General features: G+C 40.2%; 1 protein-coding gene across 1 annotated transcript in view; it reads left to right on the top strand.

Annotated features, from left to right (window-relative positions):
• The first annotated feature begins 662 nt into the window (after positions 1-662).
• Positions 663-21,375, top strand: part of LOC136871972 (mucin-2) — a 1,123,532-nt gene continuing 1,102,819 nt past the window's right edge. The window contains exon 1 of the mRNA XM_068227280.1: positions 663-1,804. Within this exon, the coding sequence (XP_068083381.1) occupies positions 1,515-1,804 (290 nt within the window). The 5' untranslated portion in view covers positions 663-1,514. The remainder of the gene's footprint in view (positions 1,805-21,375) is intronic.

Raw genomic sequence — 21,375 nt, 5'->3', positions numbered from 1 at the left:
AGCCGTGGAGCCGGACGGCGTTGTAGCATGTGCTGTGAGGAAGGGTAGCAGGGGTATAGTTTTGCGAAGGTCATGGACACCGAGGTATGATTCAATCGCTTGCCGCGCGTATTCCTCAGTCGGCCAGTCTCAGTCAGTCAATGTGCAGTTCTTTCTAGTGTTTGTTACTTTGTTAGTGTGTAGTCAAATACTAACTTAAATGATAATCACACCATGCTTCTATTTAATTGTAATACAAGTTTACTTATTGCTCCTTTGGTGAAAGGTTAATTGTATGCTATTCGATCAAAGTCTCAGAAAACTATTATTGCCGCAGGTAAGATGGTAGACTGTGTGACCTTTAACTCTCCGTAAAAATTCGTTCAGAGAGCATCACAAAATTTGCCCATTTTGTAGCTTTCTTCAAAAATTTTGGTGTACCCCCTCCCTCCCTCCCTCCCCCCGATCCCCTCTATATCCCTCAAGCCCGGGTACATTTCGTCGTCTATAAATTGTTGTGGCCCCCCACACCCACCTGCCAATCGCTGCTAGTGAATGAACATAATGCACATTTTGTCCCTTGCTGGCGTAAAGCACGTCGCGAAGGCATCCCCCACTTCATGCAGTTCATATCTATCTCTTCTTTTCCAGATGGCTCGGCTGATGTAACTGCAGAGCACCAGCGCGCACGCGCGAGAAGTCTTCCTCCCACCATCAGTCGGCCAGGTGACTACCGCAGCGCTACACCGCGTCACAACTGGGAACATGCCAGAGTGTTCGCTGCTGCTGCTTCCGTGGTCCAGCATCAGTACTAACACACCTGTGTTGTGAGCCGGGACGAGACTTTTCTTGCCTCCTTGTCATTGATTGATTACTCCTCCCCTCCCTGTAGCTCACACACCCACACATACACAAGACCTCCCACTACCCTAATCTTCTATACTCCTTCCTTCACCATTGCGCCATTTTCAAGCGAACCGGTGAACGAGCTAGGTTAATGTTTGGGTAGAAGTGTTTGTTTACCTCCTCGCGCGATTCGGTGTGGGAGGCTTTAAAATACATGTTTGCGTCATTGCTTGTAGAGCAGCTTAATACAGCTGACGTACCTGTCCGTGGCTTCCTTGAAGAACAGTGCGACGTTTAAAGTAGTGTTGACATTCGGAAAACATTCTAGTATCCAGTTGTTATTAAAATTTAATAGTGATTTTTTTTTTACAGAAAGTGACACTTGGTTAAAAATTATAAGCAGTGGAAAAAAAATAGATATTTTAGTGTTGCTGTCATTTAATTAGTAAAATTCAAAAGTGCTTCGATACGCTTCTTCATAACGGTGTGTTTTAGTGCTTAAAACGTTAAAAAGTGTTAACTTTATACATTTTAGAAAAGGAACTTATTTTTTAGGAAAGTGTTTATCATTTGACGAGGATAATTCAGTAATAGAAGAAAGTGTTTTTTGTTTAAGCAATATTTTAAACAAGTCCACTGAGTGTTTGCGTGTTATGTTGTCTCTTTAACAAGTGTTGATTGCCGTCATCATGTTGTCATACATGTTACCCATGGAGGAGAAGCCACCCCCAATTCCGAACAAGACGCACCTTCAATTGGATCTGGAACACCAGCAACAAGAAGATACGTCTCCGCTCACCAATGGCCATACGAAACGCATTATCAAAAAATGCACAACGATTTCGACCGATTCGAGTGTCAGCAGCATCAGTAGCAGTGATGTGGCTAGTAGTACCACAAGCCATACCACAGTGACACCTACAGATCGACCCAAACCCAAATTGGTTGTCAACGGCACCAAACATCCAACTCTCAAGAGGTAAGTAAGCCTTTGAAATTAATTATTTTATTTCCCGTATCATTATGTGAGCCTAAAGGTAGATGTTTACATTTTGAATTTTTGACAGTGTTGACATTTTCGTGACTTATGTATTCGCCATTCAAGAAAATTTATAAATTGAAGGGTGGAAGCAATTTCCCGTTATGTTGTAACGCTACCCATACTCGAGGGTGATGAAGAAAACCCCTGCGCTGTTTTCCTGCTTCAACTGTGGGAATATGTTAAATACATATAATCTTGACACATCAATAGCTTAATTATGTATATTTACAAGTTGCTTTACGTCACATTGGCACAGATAGGTCTTATGTAGACGATGGCATAGGAAAGGGCTAGGAGTGAGAAGTAAGCGACGTGGCCTTAATTAAGCTACATTTGCCTGATGTGAAAATGGGAAGCCACGGAAAACCATCCTCAGGGCTGCCGACAGTGAGATTGAAACCCACTATCTCCCGAATTCAAGCTCACAGCTGCGTGCCCCTAACCGCGCGGCCAACTCGCTCGGTAGCTTAATAATGGACCTACTGTTATCACCAAGTTTATTTCCTTCTTTTAGTGTAAATACGATGTGTGCAGTTGGCCGCGATGATCCATTGATTTCGTAACAAACTCTTTCACCTCGATGCTACGATTCTATTCCATTCTATTCAAAGCATTATCGAAATTATTTGTTGCTATCTTGTAGTTGATACTCTTTGTAAAACTGTAGACTAAAAGTCATACGTTTTGCAAATAGAAATCCACATTTAACTACGAAAGTACATACTTGTTTTCGTAGTAAACTCTTTCACCTCGACGCTACGGTTCTATTCCATTCTATTCAAAGCATTATCGAAATTATTTGTTGCTATCTTGTAGTTGATACTCTTTGTAAAACTGTAGACTGTAAGTGATACGTTTTGCAAATAGAAAACCACGTTTAACTACGAGATTACACACTTGTTTGTTTTGGTAAACTTGCAGTAGGTTCTGATGAGTTTTCTCAGGTTACTACAAATTTTCTCCAACTTCAGCATCCACTGACTTTCTTGTTCTTATTATCCCAGTGTTCCACCTTTTCTCGCAGTAGGCAGGTGTACTTAGATCGCAACTCGATGCGGGTTCCTGTAATGCCAGGATATAGAAACACAGAAACAGAAAGCAATAAAAAGAACGGTATTTATGATGTTAATTAATGTATATTTCCCCTCGTTAATCGTTTCCAGCCTATTAAGGCGCAGAATGAGATCAGTTATTGATTGGTTGATTGATGTTACAAGTTCAAGGGGCGAACTGTCAAGGTCACAAGACTTTTTAAAGAAGAAGGCTTGACCCAAAAGCATCTCTGGCAAAACCGAAGAAGCGTGGGTATGCTCCATCTCTTGTCTCCTTGCCCCAAAACCATTTCGTCAATACGACATATAATATAATTGAGAGGTCGTCATTCGTTCGTTCATAACTATGTCATAACTAAGAGATGGATATTGAGAGGATGGTGCACATACCTCATTAACTCATACACATATTTTGACAGTTGTCTCTCCTTGACTTGAACCTTCCATTTCTTGCAATGAATGATGTGACGATATGTTAAAATCGAAATTGTTGCAAAATATTTTAAAAAAATAAAAAATAAAAAGAGCCCGACCAACACCAGAGAACATTCCATGGAAATTTCATGAAAATTGAATAGTCAGTGTAGTGGCCTTCGGTTCACAGGGCCCCGAGTTCGATTCCCGGCCGGGCCGGGTATTGTAACAACGACTGAGTGTTTGTGTTTGCCCCAGTACACATCTTCCTTCGTCTACACACAACACATCACGTTGCCAGTCACCACCGAAACACGTTATAGTGATCATATTTTTTCACACCGAGTTTGCATCAGGAAGGATATCCAGCCGTAAAACTGGACCAAACCCACACGCCGCAACCACAATAAATTGGGGTAAAGACCTGGAAGAAGAAGTTGAGGAGCGGTAAATAGCTGTCATTAGAGATTCTGCTTACCTTAAGAGCACTGGGAAATATCGTTCTAATGTCTTTCGTAATAAAATGTATTTCATTTCACTCTTTCGTTTCTTCCTTTTTTTTTTTTTTTTTTTTTTACAAGCTGCGTTACGTCGCACCGACGCAGACAGGTCTTATGGCGATGATGGGATAGGAAAGGGCTAGGAGTAGGAAGGAAGCGACCGTAGCCTTAATTAGGGTTCAGCCCCAGTATTTGCATGGATTGAAAATGGGAAACCACGGGAAACCATCTTCAGGGCTGCCGACAGTGGGGTTCGAACCCACTATATTCCGGATGCAAGCTCATAGCTGCGCGCCTCTAGCCGCACGGCCAACTAGCCCGGTTTTCCTATTTGTCCAATACACGCTTTGCCAACAAATTTACGTAGTTTTACGTAGTTGTATTATATTAGGAAAGTTACAGGTAGCACTTAATGGAAATTTTTAACGAATGTTATAATTTAAACACACGGAACTGCACTTTTTTATTGGCAAAGTGTCGATAAATCTCCTCCATGCATTAACTAGGCAAAAAACTCCCTGTGATAATGTGCTCTTTCCTGTCGGTGCTGTTTGTGCACGGGGACTTACCATTTTCAGCCCATCACTCTTTTTTTTTGTCAGGAATCATACATTATTTTCTTAAATATTCATTGCTAACCATTTTATGATATAATTAAAATTGTGTTCAAATTTTGTCGTTGGTAGCCGTACGTATATATTTTAATCGCTAGTTCTCGGAGAGGCTGCACTTTCGTCTCCATCCTCTTTAATAGGATTAGTAACCTTGAAATTAAAACTCTTGAGGTTGACGCATCAAATGATTAGTGAAATTATATCGCAATGAATAAATAAAACAAATCTTGAAGAATAGGACAGTTATCAACATTGTTGTCATCTCCTTCTTAAAGGGAATCCCTTGAGATATCAGCTGTAAGAACGACATGCAAGAAGAATTCTTTCGATGGGAGTTTGACGGAGAAAAAAGAAGTTTGAGATATTCAGTGTTTCCTTACTAAAACTGAAATAATAACTTGGTTTTTCAGCCGTAAACACGTTATACTGTACAATTTCAGATTACATTGAACTGGTTATCAGATCAAACAGTATTAACTTAATAATAATAATAATAATAATAATAATAATAATAATAATAATAATAATAATAATAATAATAATACCGAGCTCGATAGCTGCAGTCGCTTAAATGCGGCCAGTATCCAGTATTCGGGAGATAGTAGGTTCGAACCCCACTGTCGGCAGCCCTGAAAATGGTTTTCCGTGGTTTCCCATTTTCACACTAGGCAAATGCTGGGGCTGTACCTTAATTAAGGCCACGGCCGCTTCCTTCCCACTCCTAGCCCTTCCCTGTCCCATCGTCGCCATAAGACCTATCTGTGTCGGTGCGACGTAAAGCAACTAACAAAAAAAAAAAAATAATAATAATAATAATAATAATAATAATAATAATAATAATAATAATAATAATAATAATAATAATAATAATAATTGGGAAGTGTGGAAAAGAAATCGCAGGTTAAGGAGAAGAAATCGAAAATTTTGAGATTTGTCTGTGATTATAATATTTTATCTGAGTCTGCAGATGAAATGAAATGGCGTATGGCTTTAGTGCCGGGAGTGTCCGAGGACAAGTTCGGCTCGCCAGATGCAGATCTTTTGATTTGACTCCCGTAGGCGACCTGCGCGTCGTGATGAGGATGAAATGATAATGAAGACGACACATACACCCAGCCCCCGTGCCAGCGAAATTAACTAATTAAGGTTAAAATTCCCGACCCTGCCGGGAATCGAACCCGGGACCCCTGTGACCAAAGGCCAGCACGCTAACCGTTTAGCCATGGAGCCGGACAGTCTGCAGATGATCCGAAGAAACTAAATGGTACGAACAGTTTTGGTGATGGCGTACGGTAAAAGTTTAAAATAAATATGTAATCCAGAACAAATTAATAAATTCAGGTTATGTGAAAAATATCAGATTAGGTAATGAGCTCTTACGAAGGTACGTGGATTTTGTTACATAAGTAGTAGAATTACTTACGATGGCTAAAGTAAAGAGGACATAAAACACAGTTTAAAACACACAAAGAAGGCTTTTCTTAAGAGAAGAAATTCTCTCACTTAAAATAATAGATTTGCATATAAAAACATGTTTCTGAATACTTTTGTATGGAAGTGAATGATGGACGGTAACTGACGCTGAAAGAAAGAGTGTAGAAGCAGTTGAAATGTGGTGTTACAGAAAACATCTCACGGTGTCATGGTTAAGATCGTATCATAAATGGAAAGTTACTGAATCAAGGCGGTGAGAGGAGAATGATTTGATAAATTTGACTAGAAGAGTTAGATTGACAGGAGACATCTTATGACAGCTAGGACTTGTTCAGTTTGTTTTTTAGGCAAATGTAGAGAGGAAGAATGGTAGGGACAAACCAAATTATGAATATGACAAATAGAATAGTAGGTGTAGGAAGCAGTCTTTGGGGGGAACTTGCTTTTACGTCGCACCGACACAGATAGGTCTTATGGTGACGATGGAATAGGAAAGGCCTAGGAGTAGGAAGGAAGCGGTTGTGGACTTAATTAAGGTACAGCCCCAGCATTTCTCTGGTGTGAAAATGGGAAACCACGGAAAACCATCTTCAGGGCTGCTGACAGTGGATTCGAACCCACTATCTCCCGGATGCAAGCTCACAGCTGCGCGCCCCTAACCGCACGACCAACTCGCCCGGTATTTTATGGTTTTTGTACGGGGCTTTAAGGACAGATGCACTTCCTGACACCACGTTGTTTTTTAGGTAAAAATTTAAATCCAAGGTCAACCGCGAGTCAAACTTAATAATAATAATAATAATAATAATAATAATAATAATAATAATAATAATAATAATAATAATAGGGGCTGCCTAGCCGAGGCGGTAAAGGCGTGCTCGGCTCGCCCGGAAGGACGTGGGTTCGAATCCCCGTCAGGAATTCGTAAAATGTAAGAAACGAGATTTCCACTTCCGGAGGTGCATATGGCCCTGAGGTTCACTCAGCCCACACCAAATATGAGAACCAGGTTAATTCCTGGGGGCAAAGGCGGCCGGGCGTAGAGCTAACAACTCTACCCCATCACGTACCGCGATTAACAATGGTGGAAGCCTTTACCTTCCACTCCTCCAAGGGCCTTCATGGCCTGTGCGGAGGTGTCTTTGTCTTTGTCTATAATATATTATTATTATTATTATTATTATTATTATTATTATTATTATTGTTATTATTATTATTGAAACCTCTCTTAATCCACAAAACTGCTGCTTTTTCACCATTTTCTATTTTCCTCTGTACGTTTATCATATGGTTGTGGCCTCCAACTTTTTGCTATTTGGTACACATTACTAGCCATCAACGCACCAACCTATGCAGGCCTAACGATGTAATTTCTATCACGCCGTACGTGACAGCAACGCAAACTGCACCGACGAACTGACGGGTGTTATTAGGGAATTGCACAAATTCATAAAGAATTCGAGGGGAAGGAGTCGTGGTAAACAACTGTCCCGTTTCACTAAATATTTGCTCTTCCTTCTATTATGATAAAATGAAGTAAGGGAGAAATGAATTGATTTTGTGTTTGTTTACAATTTACCATTTGCTTTACGTCCCACCGACACAGATAGGTCTTAGGAGTGGCAAGGAAGCGGCCGTGGCCTTAATTGAGGTACAGCCTGATTTTGCTAGATGTGAAAGTGAGAATCCGCGGAAAACCATCTTCGGGGCTGCCGACAGTGGGGTTCGAACCCACAATCCACAATCTCCCGAATTCAAGCTGACAGCTATGTGACACAAATAGCGCAGCCACTCTCTCGGTGATTATTGTTTTAAGGGGAAGTACAGCTTGATAACCATCCCGTCATCAGAGAAGAATTTGAAAGAGTTCCAGTCCACCCAAGAGTGAAAATATCAGCATAAGAAAGGACTTCGGCGAGCGTTAAATTTCACGTAATATCGTCAGGGCTGAAGGGAACAGGAGTTGACCGAGGGAGGTCGGATAGGAAAAATGCAATTGAGGTGTCTAGCACAAATAAGTGTTCCCTGCGTTCATCTTGCTGGTGAGAGACAGTGGGGAAAACACCCTGAGGCATGATTGGGATTGGTTCTGTTTTTGCTTTACGTCGGCGAGGCAGATAGATCTTATGGTGACGATGGGATAGGGAAGGGTTATGACTGGGGAGGGAGCGGCTGTGGCCTTAATTAAGGTACAGCCCCAGCATTTGCCTGGTGGGAAACCACGGAAAACCATATTCAGGGCTGCCGACAGCGGGGTTCGAACCCACTATCTCCCGGATGCAAGCTCACAGCTGCGCACCCCTAACCGCACGGCCGACTCGCCCGGTGGGATTGGTTCTGTGCGGACGATCTCTAATGTTATTTCCGGTTGCTCCAGGTCTGATTTTACTGAGGTGATTCACTTGTTGGAAGCCTTCCCTCTACCTGTCACAGTCAGGATTTTGTCGGTAAGTGCAGGGATTCTTGCGGGTCAAGTGTCCGTAGAAGGCTAGTCGCCTTTGCCCCGTGGATGTATAGATTTCCTGTATGTGTCATCCTCTTCTCTTAGGGGTCCTAGTATCCTCAGGATTTTTCTCTTGTATTATTAATATTAGTATTATTTTTAATAATAATATTGCTTTTACGTCCTACTAACTACTTTCTTGACGGTTTTCGGAGATGTCGAAGTGCCGGAATTTTCTCCCGCAGGAGTTCTTTTACTTGCCAGCAAATCTATAGGCACGAGCCTGACGTATTTGATCAACTTCAAATACCACCGGACTGAGCCAGGATCGAACCTCCCAAGTTGAGGTCAGAAGGCCAGCTCCTCAATGGTCTGAGCCACTCAGTCCGGTATTATTATTATTATTATTATTATTATTATTATTATTATTATTATTATTATTATTATTATTATTCTTTCTTCGTTATGCCCGTTTACAGAGCGCGTTGGAACTTGTTAGCTTGATGATGGTTTTCCTTTCTTCTTCTCCTCCCAAAATACCGAGCTCGATAGCTGCAGTCGTTTAAGTGCGGCCAGTATCCAGTATTCGGGAGATAGTAGGTTCGAACCCCACTATCGGCAGCCCTGAAAATGGTTTTCCGTGGTTTCCCATTTTCACACCAGGCAAATGCTGGGGCTGTACCTTAATTAAGGCCACGGCCGTTTCCTTCCCACTCCTAGGCCTTTCCTGTCCCATCGTCGCCATAAGACCTATCTGTGTCGGTGCGACGTAAAGCAACTAGCAAAAAAAAAAAAAAAATAGCTCCTCCCAAAATCTCTTCATGAACTCGCTATGCTGTTTCTTGCGTTCTTCCGTCCATTGCTTCCCTGTGGTTCTTTTAGCCTTTTCCGTGAACGTGTGCTTTGCAACCAGATTCCCAAAAGACTTGTGATCCCTGATGGTATCTTCTGTGATATTCATTTCTTTTAAGTCCTGCTTTATTTCCTCTAACCGGCTTATTTTGACTATCTTTGATTTAATTGTACCAAGCAGTTGTTTTGCATATGTAGTGTCGTCCATTCTACAGATGTGGCCATAGAATTTCAATCGTCTCCTGCGTACGGTATCGGTGAACTTGTCGATTGGTTTGTACAAATCTACAGTTTTCCTTTTGATCCATATACCATTTACATGTGAACGGGGCCATATATTTTCCTAAGAATTATTCGTTCTTGTTTATCAATTTCATCAATTTTAGAGTGGCCTCCTAGGGATGTGGTTTCTGAGGCATACAAGGCTTCTGGAAGAGCAACAATCATGTAATGCCGAAGTTTTGGATATCGTGACATCACTCTTTTATTGTAGTGATTCCATGTTATTCGGTATGCTTTCAGGAGTTTGGTGGCTCTTTCTAAATTAGATTTCCTGTCCAGTCCGGATGGTACAATGATTTCTCCTAGATATTTGAAGAAAGGGACCTGTGTGATTATTCCATAATTTGTCTGCAGTGGGGATCTTTGGATATTCTGGTGTCCATTAACCATGATATGAGTCTTCTCATACGATATTTGGAGGCCTGTCTTTGATGCTATCTCATGTAACTTCTCTATGGCATACTTGGTTTCTTCACTAGTCTTGGTAAAGATAGCTAGATCATCAGCAAAAGCTAGGCACTTCACGTTAATTCTTTGTCCTCGAGTACCAATGTTTATACCTTCGATTTATTTTCCCCATTCGCTGATGACTTTGTCTAACACTAAATTAAAAAGGATTGGGGAGAGGCCATCTCCTTGTCGAACTCCTGCATGCAGTTCAAAAGGCTCTGATACCCGAGGCAACATCAAAAACCTTACACTTTCTGGCCTTCCATGGCCCAACTTACAAATTGAAACAGAGGTATCTAGTACCCAACCTACAGGGCCTTTGCGAAAGAGAACAGGTTAAATAAACGGCCCGAACACAAACTGAATGGAGGCGAACACTGCGCTCCAGATAATGAAAAATTTAAAAACCTACAGGGCTCTTGGCCTATGAAAGAGGGGCTATTCCCAAACTACGAAGGTGGCTTGCATGGAAATCACTTTAACACATTACAGGAAGAAAACAGTTACGAAAACGTAGTCACCTCAAACCAAAATGAAGGGGAGCTCGAGAGGGTAACTTACTCTCTATAACCGATTTACAATTTAAGATTTATGAAGTTTTTACCTTAGCCGAAAGAAAAGTTACATTTTTTTTGCTATTTGCTTTACGTCGCACCGACACAGATAGGTCTTATGGCGACGAAGGGATAGGAGAGGCCTAGGAAATGGAAGGAAGCGGCCGTGGCCGTAACTAAGGTACAGCCCCGGCATTTGCCTGGTGTGAAAATGAGAAACCACGGAAAACCATCTTCAGGGCTGCCGACAGTGGGGCTCGAACCCACTATCTCCCGATTACTGGATACTGGCCGCACTTAAACGACTGCAGTTATCGATCTCGGTAAGTTTAGAAAAGTAGGTTACATAGTTAAAGATTCGGACCTTCCCCTCAGATAAAGTAGCGGAGACAGCAAGAAAGATAGAATTTTATGTGGCCATTTCCTTATAGATGTTCTGTTGACCGAAGAAAGAGGTGGCCCCGCCTCCTGCCTTAACACACACGCAGAAAGACGATGATCAATTGACATGAAAAGCCGCAGTTTATATACCCTCAGGGAAGGTTCGAGAGAATTCCGGGCTAATCAGTAAACACCCTCTCAATTTTATTGGTTAAGTTCAAAAGTTACACTCAAAATCGAACAAGAAGCCTGTGATAGGGTTGAAAATTAATTACAGAAATTGTTGATTGGCCAGATTCAAAACTGGTGGAAAGGAAAGGAAGTGTTGCCAACCCAAAAATAAATGAACATAGATTCAGTTATGGAAAACCTAGGAGTATGAAACTTCTTTAAGTTATAAGTTTTTCCACTTTGCACCAGAGTGCATAACCAGTTTTTTGGTAGTGACACCTGTGGAAAAATGTCCAAACTTCTTGATATATGGCAAACAAAACGAGGAGAAAATCAGTTCAGAAAACTTCACACTAACACAGTTCCTCAATATTTAAGTAGTGACATCTTCTGATTAAAGTTCGAACTTCATGTGGTATCAATTTCACCGTTTGACCGATAGAGGAGTTCATTAAGGCGCTTATTTTGAATGCGCGGCGTTGAGGTGTACCTCCCGGTACAATTATTATTATATGTCAATAAGCCCATTAGGACTACACAAAGTACGGTACTTAGAATCATGCATTTGCCTTCCTTTACGCCCATATTTCTTTCAATCTTTTACTGTGGGCTTGCTTCCTTTCTGTCTTCAGACCAGGTTGTCCCAGTCTTCTTCTTTGGTTTTGCTCTTGGTCAACTTGCCATTTATGAATTTGGGATCTGATGATTACCCTATTTCAAATCGGTTTTGATTTCTTCAATCCATTTCATTGTGTCTGTTTTAGCTTTACTCCTGTTTTCATAGAATTCGACTATCTGTTTGATAAATCTGTCTGGATGCATTACTTTAATATGACCAGAGAATCTTAGCGTGCGTTTTCTAATGTCACTATGAATATTTGTGTATTGTTTGATTTCCTGTTTGCCTCTAAGTTAGTATTGTCCGTCGGTGAGTTTTGGGCCTAGAATTTTTCTTATGATTATGCGTTCCTTGTTTTCTCGATGTTTTCAATGTCTGCTTTCCTGTTCAAAATTAGCGTCTCTGATCTATAAAGGCATTCTGGTTTAATGACTTTATTATAATGTCATAGTTTTATGTGCTTGGAGATATATTTTTGCTATAGATATTTTGGGTCGGTCGATATGCAGTTTCCACCTTTTGGCATCTAATTTCAATGGCTTTTGTTTCGAGTCCATTTTCCTGAATTGTTTAACCAAGATATTTTTTACTTTTACGTATTATGCTTATAGAGTTCATAGACAGGTTTGATACAATTCTCAATTCCACTCTGTCGTGTGGTAAACTTTTTTTTTCTGCGTAACTGCTGCATCCTACATCTGCTCTAATGTGTTTGTCTTATTCATACCCTAGTCTGCCACTACCATTCGAACGCCAGAAAACTGATCATGATCGCTGCCTTGGCCATGGCATGACTATCCTTGCCTTTACGTCCTTGGTGTACTGAGCATCTATCGTGAAGTAGTGATGGGACATTCGATTCATTTTACTGAATCGATTCATTTGATTCCGTTCACGTTACTGAATCGATACAGTGATCCGATTCACGGCTCATTGGTCACCGCTCCTACTGCATCAGTGTAGTATGTGCTGGTAAGACAGCAGCAACAGCATTCAGTGCTCGCAGCTGCCATCTGGTCTTCATACTATGAACTCCTTTCTTAGAAAAAATGCTAGTTACTCTAATACATCGAAGGTTTCCGGCAACGCAGGGTGGGAAAGGTTAGGATTAGGAAGGTAGCAGCCATGGCCTGAATTAAGGTACAGAGCCAGCATTTCCTGGTGTGAAAATGGGGAAACTACGGAAAAACCATCTTAGCGGCTGCCGACGGTGGGATTCGAACCCACCATCCCCCGAATGCAAACGCATAGCCACGCGATATTAACCGCACGACAACTCGCTCAGTCCTTTTTTTAAAAGTATTTTTCTATCAGCTGAGGATTTTTTTAAATCGTCATATTTTGTATAGGCTACTCGAGATGTACAGTAGCCCGCTGGTTTTCTGATTCAACATACTGTTATTGCTTCTGTCCACATATGATTGAAGTCTTGTGCAACGATGTGACATATGAACTGAGAGAATAGTGAGCCGTTCTTCCCAATATAAAACAGGTACTTTTGAGTGGTCATGACTCATGAGCATGACTCATAGTCATAGGGCAGGCTAGAGTCGAGTTTAACTGTCAAATGTCAACTAAGTTATAATACTAAGATTCATTAAACTAATAAATAGTATAACCTAATAGCCTACCTACTTACTAGCTACTTCAGAATTATGTTGTGACTACCTTTTTAACACTGCAAATAAATCCATCTATTATTTAAACCTCCCTGTAAGAAGAGGACAGTGAATGCAAATGGGTATTATTTTCAAATGAGCTGAGCTCGAGAGTCCATTATAGCATACGATTCTTTCAGTCTAGCATGTCTCACTGTATGTCTCGCTGCAGCGGAAGCTCGGCTCTCCGCGTGTCCAGTGAGCCGATAAGGAGCCGTGTGTATCATGTGTCTCACTGAGCCGCGCTCGTTCACGATTCTTTCGATGTGCCATGGCTCACTGTATGCCTCGCTGCAGCGGAAGCTCGGCTCTCCGCGTGTCCAGTGAGCCGAAGGAGCCGTGTGTATCATGTGTCTCACTGAGCCGCGCTCGTTCACGATTCTTTCGATGTGCCATGATACACTGTCTCGCTGCAGCGGAAGCTCGGCTCCCCGTCAACGTCCAATGAGTGCGCCACTCAGCACTGTCCGCTGGGAGTAAGCTGAATCGTGTGCCGTGAGCTCGCCTTTCCTGTGAATCGATTCACTCGGACACTTGAATGAATCGATACACTGCTTCGAATCATGCATTCAGTAGCCAACACTATCGTGAAGTACTTTAATGCGTCACATTCTCCAGTTGTTCGTTTTCAACTGTAACGTTCACTCACTGGTTGTTCCCTCGATCGTAGGTCTAATGGGGTTATGACTCTCCTGAAGCAGCACTTGACATATTAATGCTGTGCATGTTTGTTTGCGTTTAACTCTCTAATTAACCTTGCCCAAAGTAATGACGTACTAAGCCAAGATATCATTAAATTTGACCGTGAGATTATCTTTGTTCAAGCGATAGACTGAGAGGCTGCACATGGGGAGATGTACGGTGTACCAATTATTTGTAAATATAACAGAATTCTTACGATTGTGCCTATAATTTCTCTGTATAAAATTGCCGTTCCATCTGTACATTTCGAATTTTTTATTATTGTCTTTTTTCAATCTCGAATGTGGCATATAATGATGAATTCCTTCTTCGGTTTCATTTTTGTCTGTCTGATTGTCTGCTTTGGGAAATGTCGCCGGTTTGACAGGCTCTGACGATAAAAGCGCTGGTCTTGTGAGCTCTAGTTAAGCGGGTTCGATTCCGGCTCTCTTCTGTGGTATTCAGAAGGGCTCAAATATGCCAGCCTTGTGCCGATAGATTTACCAGCACGTAAAAGAACTGGGGAACGAAATTCTGACACCTCAGCGTCTCGAAAATTATTATTATTATTATTATTATTATTATTATTATTATTATTATTATTATTTTCTGGAGCTTTTCATGACAAGTTGATATTTCATTAGAAAGCATTCTGAAAAGCAAACTGCATATTATTGCAATATTTATAGAGGAAATTTTAGTGGGCGCTCAATACTCGAGAGGAAATTTGGACCGTAGTTGAGCCAATCAGTGACGCTTTATGAATCAAAGTGTATCGAAAATAGTTACTGATGCATAAAGTGCCATTTTACGTACACTTTTGAGTCAAATTCGTCGTAATATGGAATTAAATATTGATTTTTTTAAAATACGATTCAGTACTGATTTATGTGCAGAATACCGTTTCTGATATTCCCACATTGAAAAGTGCTAATAATAATAATAATAATAATAATAATAATAATAATAATAATAATAATAATAATCGTTATATGTTATTAATTGTTGGTTTCTGGAAGTATTCGACACTCTCCTGGAACATACTGGGTAACTTCTTATAGATACTGTATTTCCGGCACTCCTACCCAAATCCCAGCCCTCGTAATTATGGTTACAGTACACACACTTCTACAGCCGCCCAGTAACACTGGGTATCAGACACACTAATGTACAACTGGGAGATATGGTGTACAGTACCATAAGTCCCTGTTACACTGACTGAGTGTCGTTAATTTACGTGTTCTCTGTCTCATTGCTACCATTCATCCCCGCTAGATAGTGCTACAGCTGCAATTGCACATGAACTCACCTTTCAATGATGAGTATTACAGCTGGTACCAAATAAAAGATTGTTAGAAAAATAAGTTGTTCATTTAATTTTGTCCATGATTTACTCTCAAACAATTAAACAAAATCTTTATTAGGTCTGCATTAACTAACCACCTTATTTTTAGAACGTCTTCGCCTGTTAGGGTATCTTCCAGTGACCCCATGTGGGCAGTGGTGGTAGAATACATCCAGGACGATTAAGAGTGGTTCTCATCTTGAGACCACGGGATTCTTAGCTGTGTCTGGCCGTTTCTAATTTCTTATCTCAAGCTCTTCGTTTTATACTTTTCTACCTGACCTCCCTTGGTCAGCTCTTGTACTCTTCAGACCCGAAGGTATGGGGTTAACGAGTCGTAGATACTATTCTACATTGTCCCCTTTGTGTCGCCTTCCCTTTCTTTTGCCGAATACTTCGTTAGTGATAGTTTCTCAGTTAAACTTCTTCTTAAAGCAATAAGCAACGCCATCCACCATGGCCTATTCGACCTCTCCCGGTCGACGATTTTAGGTATTTGTCATTCATTTCCACGACCTTCTCTTTCCTTCACCGAAACCCTCATTCTCCAAAGAATCTCTTCTTTTTTCGTCTGTTTAGTGGTAGTTAAGAGGAAGTACAACTAGGCATCCACCCTCTATTAACACTAATCGGAGGGAAAACATGGAAGAGGTCCGCCACTTCGAAAATGAAGATATCGGCCAAAGAAAGACGCCTTAAAGGGCGTGCAAATAAATGACTCCCTAAGCCTCGTGGCCTAATACCGTTGGGTTCGGAAATGAACAAGGGTTGACCAAGGGACGTCGGATAGGATAGGTGAAAGTGAAAAGCCTGACACAAGTAACTAGAAGCAATGCCAAGACTCAGCTGAAACCCCCGTAGTTGCCAACGCACGCTCCCAAGTTGAGAGTCCCTGGGACCCTTTTAGTCGCCTCTTACGACAGGCAGGGGATCCCTTGGGTGTTATTCTACTGCCCCCACCCACAGGGGGTCCTCTGGTTTGTGTTCAGAGAGATAGTTTACTAGTCGTAGTTCCTTTTAAGCAATAATCAGCACCACTACTTAGTTTGCTATTGGTGTTGTTTGTTTTAACTTCACTCACACCTTCCTTCCTTCCTTCCTTCCTTCCTTCCTTCCTTCCTTCCTTCCTTCCTTCCTTCCTTTCTTTCTTTCTTTCTTTCCTTTCTTAATTTCTTTCCTTCCTATCTTTGTTTATTTCTGTCATTAGTTTTACAAGAGATGACATACTTCCAGAATGTGTAATTAATTGCGCTGCGAAAGTAAACAGACCTTGGAATCCAGACTGTTTTGTCCCAAGGACCTCGACTGTCTAACTAAAATTAGTAATGCTTTCTACGCATCATTCTGAGCTCCGTTTTGTCAGTCCCTTAAAACTAGAACATGTGATGGAGCATTTAGACGCATTTGTGTCTTATTACACATATAAATCATTCATAATTGCCTGAAATATTACAGAGAGATAGAATTAGTTTTGTTTTGTTTTGTTTTGTTTTGTCTTTTCTTTACTTGCTATGGTGTAACGTCGCACTACCACTGTTTGATTTTCAAGGGCAGTGGGTTGCCAGAGGGGTTGGACTAGGAAGATAGCGGTATAGTCCCGGCATTTTTTCTGGCGTGAAAGTGGCAAACCAGTAAAAATTATTTTCAGGCTTGCACACGGTGGAGATCGAATGCAAACTTCTAGTTTTATTACACAAACCGCGTAGCTAACTCGCTCGGTCTTGCTGTCTTATTTATCAATCGTTGATTACTTGCATGAATAATGTTTTTAATTTCAAGTTTTAAATATATATTGCACCCGCCCACCTCCTGAGTCCCAGACTAGCATTTATCTCAGGGGTGATCAGTTCGAAAACGAATAAAAAAAATTTTATATAAAAAAAAATTATATATATCGGCGCATCAAATGAACACAGGGATGAACGGGGCATGAAAATTTAAGGTTACGGGGGACGACTCATTCATGGATACAAAATTCTGACTCCACAATAGGAATGGGAAGTGACAACTTAAATTCCATGGGCATACTAGACTAACTACAATGAAAAGATATGGAAGCTGTTTCCTATTGAAATTGCAATGAGGAGCAATTTATTCACTTATTTTGCATACTACACATGATGACAAATTTACATTGGGACACTTTTAATCCTGAAAATAAATGACATAATATTTGGATTTTACCTCACTACTCTGGTAGTGTAAAACATCTGGTGAATTCGTCCCAATTGGTTACTGGGGATCGAATTCACATCCGTATGATTGGACGTTTCACCGCTGGAGATATTCTTTCGGCGACGAAGGCACGACAGTAACTTTTTACTGTCGTCTCCTCGTTCCGTTTGGACATGAGACACTTCCGGTATGTACATTCTGGTGAGCCGGACACCCACCGTAGAAAATGTTATCGCCTTGAAACAACGGGAATTTATAATACGGACAAACTCTAGCCTATTATTTCCAGATTCACAAACACACCAGGTAGAGTTCATTAACTCAAAAGCTACTTTAATATTTACACTTGTCAATACGACAAGACGTACGGAAAGGTTCATTACTCTGCTCTGACCCTGCAAACATGTGCCGTCCGTGGGTTATTTACGGATCTACCGCTATCTCCCCGTGAAAACCCAACATCTGGTTCAGAGCAATTCGACACAGGATGACTGTCCCTAGCATATCCTCCTATTATTATTAGATAATATCATTACCATTCTTTATCTGATCATTAGCATATACTTTGACTACCATCAATTAATTTTATTATATCATTAATTTCAATTATAATCCGGTATCTGATTATTATCATTTGTCATCCGGGATGATTATATGCCAACCCTGCCGACGTTTCAAACGAGGGTCGTTCTTACTCCTAATTTATCCGCACAATATAATGATCAGCTTCCTCATAAATATTATTATTATTATTATTATTATTATTATTATTATTATTATTATTATTATTATTATTATTATTATTATTATTATTAGTGTTAATAGTGGAAATCGTGATTATCGTAACCCGTAATCAACCTTGCTATAATACTTCAACTTCTCGCTCTTATTAATTTCATCAAAAAAAATAAAATTAAAAAAGTACCTTCATTGGTTATTCTTCTTCTCCTTCTTCAAATATTTTATTTATTATTATTATTATTAGTTAAAAATCTCAAATCTTTCATTTCATCTCCCAACATCATTATTATGTCCAAAATATAAAAAAATTTATTCTTCAAAAAAAAAGTAGCTTAGTTTTTATTATTATTATTATTATTTTTAAAAAAAACTTAAATTCGCCTGTTACACGGTAGTTCACTCTTAATATGTTTAACGCATAACCCCTTTTACAATTCCGATTTATCTTGGCACTAAGCACTCGATTTAAGACAAGATTCACTTGGAGTATGATTATTGTTATTATTATTATTAAAAATGGAAAGATGATATTTTAATATCCACTCTTTAGAATTTAGTCACATATGTTAAATCCCGTTATGAACCACTAAGATCTGCTTTATATTAGTCGGGACAACATGGTATTCGGGACCGTACCTTCAACTTCGTACTGCCGTTAATTTTATATGGGGACACCTGTCCTCCCAAGACACCTCTCACAACCTATGGCACATCGCGGCTGGGCAAATACCTCCAATGCCGGCGATTGCTAAACTATTCCTTCAAATTTGAAGTCCATTTCCTTTCATCGGAACTCTTCAAACATTTAATTCATAAAATAATCCTCGGTGCGTGGATTCTACCACTAAGAACACCGGCATATGCATTTATATCATCTTAGGCCTTGAGATTCATCTATTTCATCATTACAAACAATACGGCTCAACTTATTTCACGCCGGATATTCGTCCCTCATGACTTCCAACTCTAAATATGGGCTCAAATCATTCTGGGCTTTTAACATATCGTGACCCTTCTAATTCACGTGCCTATATCGCTTTTAAACAAAATTTTAATGGTTAAATAAAAGTCCAAAAACGTAAAATCAAAAATTTACGTAAAATCAAACTGATTACGCGAATGAAAGTCTTTAACGCTACATGTCATCTCCACATTGATTATTATATTTGCACTGGCTAACTCGCGAAGCACCGTCATTATTATTATTATAATACTTTAACTTGCACACGCCCAAATATTATTATTATTATTATTATTATTATTATTTTATTTTCCTTTGTCGACTCACAAACATGATTATTATTAGTATTTTAATGACCTTCCGTACGCAACACAAATCTTCCATACTCTGGCTCTTTCATAATCTGGCTGTCTAATAGAAATTATTCCTAATTAAATTACAAATGATCACCTCAGTGATTGAAGATCAAATAAATGGGTTAGCACAAAAAAGGAATTTAACACTTGAAATGAACTTAAGTCAAAGTATTACAAACAGCATGCATTAATTGAAAGAAATATATCCCATATTTACATTATATACAACAAACAAATGCTCAAATTAATTAATCTAACCCATTATTACGTTAATATAAATTAGTTCGTCCGTCTAACAAAAAAATAAAATCATGGACTCGGGAAGCGGACCATGTTAAGTAACCATAATTAATTTACACTGAACCCCGTTTAGTCGCGATAACATCCCCTAAATATCAAAATTGTGTACTCATTCCTGTGTAGAATTCCATTGTCTCGTAGCGGAGGAGATATAGGCTTTACGGCCCCATGGTGATTTAACCGTCCATCATGTCGCACAATACAAATTTAACATAATAAAACACTTCTGGGTGACTACCCATGATTAATACCTTATTACACTATTTTACACAAGAATACTAATAACAAAAAAAAACACTTATAGGTGCTCCTAGACCCCTGACACTCGCACAATATACTCTTCATATACGCCCGAAACACACGTCGTGACACATTACGACGAAATGTCGTTCATTTGAACCGGCGCGTATCGCGTCTTCAACCGGCACTTCCTGGTTTATTTTCAAGCCGTCTTGATCATCGCCTAGCTCCATATAATTCCCTGCTCGGATAGTTATTCACCGTCTATCTTGAGGTGTTTACTTCAGGCTCCGCACACTGCCTTCCAAAGGTACTATCGGCGTTCCGTTAGTTAGTTATTATTTAAACACATGACATTCATTAATTTCAACATACAATTGTACTGATTATACACACTCGGTACTATGGATAATTTCACTGTTCGTATTCATTCTCCTAATAATTCACGTACTTTCAGCTCTAACTGACTTCGAATACGTCCCGAGGTACTGACTTACAGAGTCAACGTGTCAGAGTCTCAACTACTTCATTACGACTGACACGACTGGTGACCGATAACGACTGGTGACTGGTAAGAACTGAGTGATGTGAGGTCTGCTACTGGACTTTTATGGACGATATGATTTCCCGCCGGGGTCATCCGCGGTCAACTTCTGGAGAAGGGGGTTGGTTATCCTAAATCGGCATATGCAGGCGGAGTTGGATCTCTTGCTTTATCCTACTTAATACACTGGTGATACACATGCATGTGTCGTATTCTGAACTCCTATCGTTCGGTGATCATGGAAATATCACTTAATTTCTGTCCTCCACCTTTCGCGCGCTAACTCGGCGTCCCTGATGGCGTGCCCATCTCGACCAATGGCGAGATAGCGTGGGTCATTTCCACGAATTCATTACTTTAATTTATTATGATTACCATTATTCAACATGGGAACGATATCACAAAAATCCCCTCTATTCACTCATGTGGTTGGAATAATTTAATTATTGTTATCGGAGAAGCTAACTGGAGTTCACTCTGAGTTTTTCTTATGTTGGTTCATCTGCGGCCTACGATAAATTTTCTCATTGGTCAACACCGCTTTGGTTAGTTTTAAATCTCTCCCTGTGAAACGTGGCCACACCAAATGCCTCGGGCGTGAAAATACCCGGTACGTCATATTCTCGGTATTGGCGATACACCTGCTCGGCCTTGGTCCGAAATATATACTCTTTCACTTCCTTGTAGTAATTATTCTGTTGTTGTGAGCTCTAGATTTTAATCCTCTTATCTTTTGACCAG

Source organism: Anabrus simplex, chromosome 4 (genome assembly GCF_040414725.1).
Source record: "Anabrus simplex isolate iqAnaSimp1 chromosome 4, ASM4041472v1, whole genome shotgun sequence".
NCBI lineage: Eukaryota > Metazoa > Arthropoda > Insecta > Orthoptera > Tettigoniidae > Anabrus > Anabrus simplex.
This window is presented reverse-complemented; position numbering and strand designations above follow the sequence as displayed.